This window comes from Eimeria acervulina, genomic scaffold (assembly GCF_000499425.1).
Source record: "Eimeria acervulina Houghton genomic scaffold, Eah_scaff768, whole genome shotgun sequence".
Lineage (NCBI taxonomy): Eukaryota > Apicomplexa > Conoidasida > Eucoccidiorida > Eimeriidae > Eimeria > Eimeria acervulina.
This window is the reverse complement of record NW_013549609.1, coordinates 1,580-12,147: the sequence shown is the minus strand read 5'-3', so window position 1 is coordinate 12,147 and position 10,568 is coordinate 1,580. Positions and strand designations below refer to the sequence as shown.

Below are 10,568 nucleotides of genomic sequence, written 5' to 3'. Positions count from 1 at the left end.
CAGCAGCGAAAGAGAAAAAATAGCGGCAGCAGCACAGGAAGAAGCAGCAGCAGCAGCAGCAGCATAATATGAAAATAGATGTATAAACAAACACACTCCTGTAATGCATGCAGCGAGAGTCGTCTATACACCGTAAAAAGCAACAATAAAAAACTAAACCCTAAACCCTAAAGCCCTCTTCTTGAGGGTTTAGGGTTTAGATTCTAAAGGCCTACGTTCAAGGGTTTACAGTTTAGGGTTTAGGGTATCCGGCTAGGATTTGGGGTTTAGAGCCTCCGGTCAAGGGTTTAGGGTTTGCTGTTGATGCTTTAGGGTTTGTGGTTTGTGCCTTAGGGTTTAGCGTCTATGTTTTAGGGTTTGTGGTTTAGGGTTTGTGGTTTAGGGTTTGTGGTTTAGGGTTTGTGATTTAGGGTTTGTGGTTTAGGGTTTAGCGTCTATGTTTTAGGGTTTAGGGTTTGTGGTTTATGCTTTAGGGTTTAGGGTTTGTGGTTTAGGGTTTGTAATTTATGCTTTAGGATTTTCTATTTAGGGTTTGCTGTTTAGGGTTTTTGGTTTAGGGTTTAGAGTTTGTGGTTTGTGGTTTAGGGTCTAGGGTTTGTGCTTCAAGGTTAATGTTTTAGCGTTAATGTTTTAGCGTTAATGTTTTAGCGTTAATGTTTTAGCGTTAATGTTTTAGGGTTTATGTTTTAGCGTTAATGTTTTAGGGTTAATGTTTTAGGGTTTGTGGTTTAAGCTCTAGGGTTTGTGGTTTTAGGGTTTAGGGTTTAGGATTTAGGGTTTGTGGTTTGTGGTTTGTGGTTTAGGGTTTAGGGTTTACTTTGTATGCGGGGCCGAAGATGAAGTCGTATTTGATGTTTGCGGTGTATATGGAGGTTGCATATGCTTCAGCAATTAATTTTATTGCTGCACCATCCTTAAACTTCCCGCAGTCAAAGAAGAAAGGCGACAGCCTTTTGCTTTTTAAATAAACACATTTAAACTGAAGGGCCCCGCAGTCTGCTGCTGCTTGCAGCAGACGTCGCTTAAGTGGAGACAAAGAGACTGATGGATCTACACCTGATGAAGATGACATCCTTCTATTGCTGCTGCTGCTGTTGCTGCTGCTGCTGCTGCTGCTGCTGAGGCGGCGGCGGCTGATGTTGCTGTTGCTGCTGTTGTTGCTGATGGTGATGCTGAAGAAGATGCAGGTGGTGCTGCTGCTGCTGTTGCTGCTGCTGCTGCTGCTGCTGCTTCTGTTGGTCTTCCTGTTGCTGTTGCTGTTGCTGCGGCTGCTGCCGCTGCTGTTGCTGCTGTTGGCGTATAGCGTTTCTAGGCTTTATTTGCTTATTTTATTTCTTTATTTGTTGCTGTGTTATTTATTATTTTTATTTTATTATATTTCTAAATGTAACAACAAATGAATGATAGGGAAGGAGACAAAAAGAAGCAAAGTGCTGCAGCAGAAGACAACTGCTGCTGCTGCTGCTGCTGCTGCTGCTGCTGCTGCTCTATCTTTGTCTTTAAAAAGGCCTCAGTTGCATTCTTTATAATTTTAAATATTATATTTCATTAACAAAGATTGAGAAGAGATTATATTTGCTTCAGCTGCTGCACGTACAGACACCCCGCTGGCCCCACAGCTGCTGCTGCTGCTGCCGCTGCTGCTGCTGTTGCTGCTGCAGTTTGTCTCCTTTTCCCCGTCTTGTTTGTGAAGCTGGCGATGGCATTAATAATAATAAAACAATAACGTAATATTTTTATTATTTATTTTTTAAAATATTTATTTATTCTTTTTATGTTTATTTGCCTCTTAGCGGCTGCGTTTGTTTTGTTTTTACTCAATAAATCTATAAAAAATAAATAAATAAATAAATATATGTTATTAAATTGTTAATAATATATCTTTATTTTTATTTTCTATGCATATTAATATTTGTATTTATATCTACACCTATACTTATATTTATGTAAATATAAATTATAAATGTATAAATATAAATATAAATATAAATATAAATATAAAAAATATAAATATAAATATAAATATAAATATAAATATAAATATAAAGAAATGAACAAAAGGGGACAAAAAGAAAGCGAAAGAAACACAAAAAAGAATAAAGAGACAGACAAAGGAAGAGAAAAACAAACAAAAAAAGTAAAGGTGGATTATAAGAAATGCAAATAAACATAAAAAGTTTAGTTAGAGATATTAAAAATAAACATTAAAATGTTTAGTTAGAGACAATAAGAAATGCAAATAAACATAAAAAGTTTAGAGACAATAAGAAATGCAAATAAACATAAAAAAGTTCAGAGACAATAAGAAATAAAAATAAACATAAAAAGTGTAGTTAGAGACAATAAAAATAAAAATAAACATAAATAATAATGAGACAGAAGGAAGAAAAAGATATTAAAAAAATAATAGAGATAAAAGATATAAAAATAAACATAAAACAAAAACAAAGAGACAATCGGAGACAGACGGAGACAATAAGATGCAATAATAATACACACTCAAGGTAGAAACAAACAAAAACATAAAAACAAATTAAAAACAAAGATATGAAAAAAGACATCTAAAAAATAAACAGCAAGCACAAAAGAGGAGAGAAGGCCCGTATCATGTATAAAAAAGTAAACAAACAAACAAATAAACAAAACGAACAAATAAATAAATAAATAAATAAATAAATAAACAATATAAAGTGCTGCAGCAGATAAAGAAGAAAACCGCCAGCTGCAGCAGCAACAGGAACAGCACACTGCAAGAAGGAACAGCTACCTAGCTAGCTAGCTAGCTAGCTAGCTGACTACCTAGCAAGCTAGGCAGCTAGCTAGCTAGCTGCCTATGCGATTGGCTAGCTGGCTAGCTATATGGCTAGCTGAATGCTGGCTGGCTAGCTAGCCGGTTAGCTGCCTAGTTAGCTAGCTGGGTAGCTATATTGCTAGCTAGCTGGTTAGCTAGTTGGGTGGCTAGCTAGCTAGCTAGCTAGCTGGTTAGCTAGTTGGTTAGCTAGCTCGGAGTTTGCGTGCTTGAAGTCTTCATTGAATTACCCTGCTGAAGACAAATCAAAAAGAAAAAGAAACAGTCGGTGGAGCCCTTTTTGGCTGTATCGACAGCTCTGATATTTAATAAAGAAAAACAAAAAGAAAAGCAAAGAAACAAGAAGACCCTACATATAAACAGTGCAGCAGCGTCTTCTTGCCTCTCTGTGAATATACATCATCATATAGCAACTGCAACAAAGAAATAGATAAATAAACAAACAAACAAGCAAACAAACAAACAAACAGACAAGCACATACACAATACAATACAACCATGCATGCATATACATCAGCAGGGGCCCCCAATGGGGCCCCGGGGGGCCGCCTAACGGTCCCTCTGCGCCTCCTAGGGCCCCCTGGGGGCCCCCAGGGGAACCCTCAGAAGACCCCTGGGGGGCTCCCCGGGGAACCCTCAGGGGCCCCCAGAGGGGCCCCCCGGGGAACCCTTAGGGGCCCCCTGGGGGCCGCAGGGCCTCAGGGTCTCTGTGGGGCCCCCATGGGGCCCCATGGGGGCCCCTTAGGGTCTCTTTGGCCCCCTGGGGCCCCAGGGGGGCCCCTTAGGGTCTCTAAGACACCTAGGGCGCTGGGGGCCCCAGGGGGCCCCCAGCGGAAGCATAAACCGATGAAACTGTCTCCTCTGCTGCTGTCTCTTCATCCGCCCATCCAACTCAGCTGAGGGGGGCCCCCCGGGGCCCCAGGAGGCACCCCGTCAGGCTGCTGCTGCTGCTGCTGCTGCTGCTGGGGTGCCCCTTGGGGGGCTCCCTGGGGGGCCCCCTGAGGGGGCCCCTGAGGGCCGAGAGAAACCAGGGCAGCAGGAGAAGAGACAGCATCCGGTGTTGCTTCCGATGTTAATTTAGAAGAAGACAAATTCAACACAGGAGGCGGAGAGAACTGCATGCTGGGGGCCCCCATACATTCCTGAGGGCGCAGCCGGCGCTGCTGCTGCTGCTGCAGTTGCTGCTGCTGCTGCTGCTGCAGTTGCTGCTGTTGATGCTGCAGCTGCTGCTGCTGCAGTTGCTGCTGCTGTTGCAGTTGCTGCTGCTGCTGCAGTTGCTGCTGCTGCTGCAGTTGCTGCTGCTGCAGTTGTTGTTGCTGGAGGTGCTGCATTTCCTGCAGATGCTGGTGCCTCTGTAGGTGCTGCTGCTGTAGCTGTTGCTGCTGCAGCTGCTGTTGCTGCAGCTGCTGTTGCTGTTGCTGTAGCTGTTGCTGCTGCAGCTGCTGCTGCTGTAGCTGCTGGTGCTGCTGCTGCTGCTGGTGCTGCTCCACATCATTCTGCTGCATCTGCTGCAATGCCGAGAACGACATCGTGCAGTCGCTGCTGCTGGGGGCGCACACAGGCGCTGTAGACCTCGAGGAAGCAGCAACAGCATACGCCGGCCCAGCAGCCGCAGCAGCAGCAGCAGCAGCAGCAGCAGCAGCTGGCGGGTCTGCTTCCTCTCCGTAAGTACCTGCTGCTGCTCTATACCCGATAGGTCCGCACCCAGCAGAAGGGGGGGGAGACGCAGGAGTTGCTGCTGCACCAGGAGGCGCTGTTGCTGCTGCTGCTGCTCCTGCTGCTGCTCCTGCTGCTGCTTCTGTATCCCGCATCAGGCCCCCCCCTTCTGCATGCGTTTGTAGCCTTTTGGGGCTTAGTTCTTGCTTTACCTCTCTCTCAGGTTGTTTGTCTGTCTCCCGGCCTTCACTGCTCTCCAGACCTTGCTGCTGCTGCTGCTGCTGCTGGTCTTCATCCCGTCGTTGTTGCTGTTGTTGCTGCTGATGGGCCGGCTGCGGGTGCTGCAGCTGCGGGTGCTGCAGCTGTTGTGCCTGTTGCAGTGGTGGCTGCTGGAGTTGCTGCGGCTGCGGCAGTTGCTGCAGTTGTTGCTGCTGCATCTGCTGCTGCTGCATCTGCTGCTGCTGCTGCTTTGCTGCCCACCAGGCCCTCTCCACCTCAGCCATTAGACATGGAGCAAGCTTCGTATTCATAAGGGGCCTCCGAACAAGAAAAGAAATAAAAGCGACAACTTCTGCTTCGCTGGGGGGCCCCTCAGCAGCAGCAGCAGCAGCAGCACCAGTAGCAGCAGCAGATCCTAGATAAGGAGACCCTTCAGTCCCTCCGTTCTTCACAACGCTCGACAGCCAAGGGCCCCTTGTCATGCATGCATCTCCCTGCTGCTGCTGCTGCTGCTGCTGCTGCTGCTGTGGGGGGTAGCGGGGCCCCGGGGGCCCCACAGGTGGTGGGGGCCCCACTGGAGGGGGGCCCCCCCCGGGGGTTTCGGGGGCCCCTGGGGCCCCCACAGGTTCAGTGAATGGAAGCAGCCGAGGTTCGAGGGTTTGCTGCAGAGGAGAAAGTTCAGAGGGCCCAGAGAGAGGGGGGGGCCCTGCAGCAGGAGGCAGCAGCTGCTGGTGCTGCAGCGGGAAGGCGCCGAAGAGAGGAGGAGCTGCTGCTCCTGTTGCTGCTGTTGCTGCTGGCTGCTGAAGGGTACTGCAGCAGATATCTGCTGGAGAAGCTGCAGCAGCAGCAGCGGCGGCGACTCCTGCAGGTGTTGTGACTTGGGGATGCTGAGGTACTGGCGCAGCAGCAGCTGCAGCAGCAGCAGCAGCAGCAGCAGCACCTGTAGGGGGTGATGCTTCGGCAGGTAAGGCACCTGTAGCAGCCAACTCTGTTTGCTCCTGTTTAATTCTTTTTTTACAAATACGAGGCCTCTTCCTGGAGTTTCTTTTGCTCTTTCTTGGGGAGAGAGAAGGAGGAGAGGAGTCCTGCATATCTTCATTATTGCATATATCTGAAGTATCATTATCAAAACAAGAGGGCCTCCTTGTCTTATCTGTAGGTTCTATGGGGGCCCCCCCACCTCCCTCTGCCCCCTCATCGGTGCTGGGGGGCCCCAGGAACTCCCCCGCTTCGCCTTGCTGCTCATCTAGCATTGTACAGACGCCAGGGGGCCCCCAGCTGCTGCTGCAGAGGCTTAGAGGGGAGGGAGCTGCCACCAGGCTGCTGCTGTATCACTCATGCCGCTCCTACAGCAACTAAAGAGACAACTCACAAGCACACAGCCTACGAAACAGATTCAATGCAGCGCATACACCGCCGCTAGCTGCTGTTTGCGCCACCTACTGCTGCTGCTGATGCTGCTGCTACGGAGAAGAAGGCAGCAGAGGCGGAGCCAGCTGCAGCTGCTGCAGCTGCTGCAGCTGGTGGACGCTGCAGCGCTCCGTTTGTCTCAAATTAAATAAAGGGAAAGAGAAGAATCGGCTAAGTGGAAGAGGGAAGCGAGGGGTAAGCGTGCAGATAGAGAACAGGAGGCAGGCGGGGCGTCTACTTGATGGAAGGCATGCATGCATTATAAACTTCTCGGGGTTTGTTTAGCAGCTTTCTGTAAACATGAAATTTGTGTTTTAAACGGTGCGAAGAAAGGAAGAAGAACTCTTAATGACCTTCTTACCCGCCTAGCGGCGCCTCCCCAAGCTGCGCCAACCGAGAGAAAGTGCATGCTGGGGAGTGCTGCAGCATAGAGAGAAGGCTGAACCTCTATCAGCTGTAGTGGAAAGCCTGAAAGGACTTTCTTGCTGAAACAGAGGGGTTGAAACGTCTGTGGAAGAAAGGGAAACAGACAGAGGCAGAGGTGGCGCTTGGGGCCCTCTTACTCAAAGCCCCCTCGACCGTCGGTGGCAAAGTAAAGTGGATACCTGAAAGAAAATACGGAAAGCTGCCGAAAATGAAGATCTGGTGATGAATAAACCTTTTCCTCATGTTTTTAATGAATAGAAGTCACTTCAAACAGCTTCGTGCCTTCTATTAGAACATGAATATGCAGAAATGCCGGTTCAATGGGAAGCTTGGCGTCTGGTGTGTATGTACACCTCAGATCGAGTGAGTAAGGGAGTGGCTTCATGAGCCAATCATCATACAACAACTTGTAGCACTTGAGTTAATGAAATGCATTTATTTCGGATGACACGTACGTAAAAGTGTACTAATGTACATTTAACTCCTTTTACACAAGTGGCCTTCATGCAGAGCCGCAAATAGAGCCCCCCTCCCCTCCCCACCACCCCAAACCACCCTCTGCCTCCCCTCTTGGTTTCGGCGCTTGTCTGCGTCGTCTTCTTCGTTTCCCTCTGCGTTTTTTACCAATAAATCCCTTCCCTTTTATAGCAGCATTGAGAAAAAATTCTTATTTCTCCGTTTTGTGCAAAATTGCTCCACAAAGACCGCGTATTTCAACTGCGGCGCGGATTTCATACCTGCAAGAGGCGAGGTTGCCACCCGCCATCTGCTTAATTTCCTCTTTTTCTTTTTCTCTTCAACATCTACACGAAAATGCTCGAAGCCAGACTTCAAAACGCCGTCGTTCTTAAACGCGTTTTCGAGGCTATGACGTGTCTCGTCAGTGAGGTGAATTTAGACTGCGACGAATCGGGACTCAAATTGCAGGTAACTACTTTTTGAATTTCCTCTGCTTTTCTGAACAATTCTCTTTTCAGGTTAGATCGATAATGCTTCACTTTTCCGGTGTATGTACACCACCGCGTGTGTGTGTATGTCCAGGATACTCATGTAGATGTGTTCAACTTCCGCGTGTTTGTTAGGCTAACTAGGGTGTATGTTCAGGTTTCCAATAGATTTTCAGGTTTTTCTTGTGTATGTATGTTCAAGTTTTCTGTGTGTATGTACAGTGGCCACACCGCTTGAGCGCTGCTGTCCCCTGCTGCAGCAGGAAAGCATTTTGTCTTGCTTGTTTTAGGGTTTAGGGTTTAGGGTTTATGGTTTGTTGCTTCAGGCAATGGACCAGTCCCACGTAGCTCTTGTGTCTTTAAAACTTGAAGACGTGGGTTTTCTTCACTACCGCTGCGATCGCCCTCGTTCTCTTGGATTAAATATGGCGTCAGTGGTGAAGGTCTTCAAGTTGTGCAGCTCTCAGGATACAGTGTCTGTACAGAATGAAGACGAGGGAGATATGATAACATTTGTATTTGAAAACAATGGTGGGTCTTGTGCTGTGGTGTACAGCTGCTGGAGTTGTAGTAGCTTTTGTGCTACTATTATTACTGTTATTATTATTATTATTATTATTATTATTATTATTATTATTATTATTATTATTGTTATTATTATTATTATTATTATTATGCTTTTGCTGGTATTGATGTTTGGTTTGTGTTTTCTCGATGTTTAACTTTTTCTGTGTGCATAGCAGTAAACATGAGTATTGTTCTCCATACGCATAAATACAAATATAACTAAAGCAATATTCGTCTTTGATAATAAATAGGGTTGCTGTTATTGGTGTTATGCTTATAGTGCAAAGAGGCAAACATTTTCAAGTTTTGTTTTCTTGTTTGATACGCTGCAGCTGAGGAGAAGACCTCTACCTTTAGTTTGCGTTTGATGGGCATAGAGCAGGAGTCTTTGGGAGTCCCTGACGAAGAAGAAGGCGACGTAGAAATAACATTTAGTGCGAAAGAATTTGCTTCAATTGTAAATACACTCAAAGAGTTCAGTGACTCTGTGCGTATTGATGTAGATAAAAACGGAGTCAAATTTATTACAAATGGAGATATAGGAGGAGGCGAAGTGGTATTAAAACCAAGAGAGGGAAATTCTGATGATGATCTCGATGTTGGAGTTGATATTAAAGTCAGTCAATCAAAAAACACTTTGCTTTCTCTTCTGTTTTATTCAGCTTTCCGGTTCTTCAGGTGTACGTACACCTCAGAGTTGAATATGAATAGATGAATTCATTCATATATTGCGATTTCATGTTTTTCTGACGGTTTTTTCGCATTTTTCATGAATAATATGTTAATAATTTATTAAATAATTGCATTTTGGAGCTTTAATTTGAATTTTCTTTTCTTTGTGTTTCAGGTTAATCACCCTGTCAGCCAGACGTACGCTGTCAAATATCTTGTATTCTTCTCGAAAGCTGCATCTTTGAGCAATTGTTGCAAGTTATCTTTAACTGCACATCGACCAATTGCTGTTAAATTTGATATCTTAGACCCAATTCAGGGAGAAAGCCGCAGTGCTGCCCCTAAGCTCGGTCATTTCAAGTTCTACTTGGCCCCGAAAATGGATGAAGATGAAGTTGAACAAAATGCAGCAGAAGACATGCAAACAGAAGGACCCAAGCCTGAAGGGCACATCAAACCAGAAGAAGATGCAGACAACTGATGCAGCTCCGACTTTTGCATACTTTCTATCGATGTACATACTTCCATTGTATGCATGCATGCAGCCAGGCAGCTATATGCATGCATGCAGGCATGCATGCATGCTGGCAGTTCCGTGCATGCATGCATGCATATCTATGTACGCTCGCTAGCAGGTGAGGTGATAACAAGGCTATCGGAGTTTTGGGGTCTTCATAGAAGTTCTTCAATAGCAGCAGAAGACACAGCTTAGAAGCTGCAGCAGCAGCAGCAGCAGCAGCAGGTAGCTGTAGAGCGATGGGTGTCGATGCATTTTGTTTCTTTTCCTTCAACTTTTGCTTTTCCTTTCAAACTGCAAGTATTGGCAGCTGCCTTCTGCTGCGAACAGCCTTTCGTGGGCCCCTACCCCAGCTAGCTAGTGGCCAGTGGCGGTGGCTAATCAGCTAGCTAGCTAGCTAGCTAGCTGGTTAGTAGCTAGCTAGCTAGCTAGCTAGGGGTCTAGCTAGCTTAGTTGGCGTCCCCGCCAATTTGAATCCGTAAGGACAATGCAATGTGGAGGTTTTGTCGTGTTGGAGTTTGCTGCTGCTGGAGCAGCAGCAGCAGCAGCAGCTGCTGCTGCTGCTCCTGCTGTGTTGTTGTTTCTATTATTTATTAGGGATACTTAGAACAGTAAGAGCAAATAACCTGTTTGCTAGCAAAGCAGAAAAAAGCAAAAGAGGAGGGATGAAAAATTTATTTGGTTTTCAAGACGCCACGAGTTGTTTTACAAAAAGGAAGCTGAGGTGTATATGCAGCTCTCAGCTGTACATGCAGCTAAATTATTTTTTCATTCGCTGCTTCTGAGGTGTACATGCAGCTTAATTACTGCATTTGAATTTGTTTGAAGCTGTTTTGTTTTGCTTTTCCCTCAGAAGCCAGGCGAGGTATTGAGGCGGATATACTAAAATAATATATAGACGTATAAATAAATATATATATATATATATTTATATGTATATATATATCATTTTAATAATATGCATTCTTTTTATTAATAACAGTAAAATAAGACAATAAACAGACACAAATAAATTCTTTATAAGTAATGTTTATATATAATATAAATACATATCTATATAGCATATGTATTGTATATATATTATATATATTATATATGTATATATATATATATGTCTTCATGTTTTAAAGCAAAGAACTGCAGTGTCTCCTCGATAAAAACACAACAAGTAGGCGTCTTCCTAACGCGCAGAGAGACAGCAGAAAAACAAAAGAAAAATTAATAAATACAAAAGTATGAGTCGCTTCCTCTTTATATATAATGTTTTATATATTATTATCACATGTATAAATATATATATATATATATTTATATTTATATTTATATATATAGATGGAGGTGTAAA

The 10,568-nt window shown here is 45.0% G+C and overlaps 2 protein-coding genes across 2 annotated transcripts; one reads left to right on the top strand and one right to left on the bottom strand.

The window, feature by feature from the left end:
- Positions 1 to 3,684: 3,684 nt before the first annotated feature.
- Positions 3,685 to 5,937, bottom strand: EAH_00048530 (hypothetical protein, conserved; the record flags this gene model as incomplete). The annotated part of the gene is made up of 1 exon (XM_013394473.1): positions 3,685 to 5,937. One exon carries the CDS (start codon positions 5,935 to 5,937, stop codon positions 3,685 to 3,687), a length of 2,253 nt encoding a protein of 750 aa, XP_013249927.1.
- A 1,396-nt stretch (positions 5,938 to 7,333) lies between these two features.
- On the top strand, positions 7,334 to 9,187 carry EAH_00048520 (proliferating cell nuclear antigen 1, putative; the record flags this gene model as incomplete). The annotated part of the gene is made up of 4 exons (XM_013394472.1): positions 7,334 to 7,447; positions 7,794 to 7,998; positions 8,367 to 8,650; positions 8,882 to 9,187. 4 exons carry the CDS (start codon positions 7,334 to 7,336, stop codon positions 9,185 to 9,187), a joined length of 909 nt encoding a protein of 302 aa, XP_013249926.1.
- Positions 9,188 to 10,568: the final 1,381 nt, after the last annotated feature.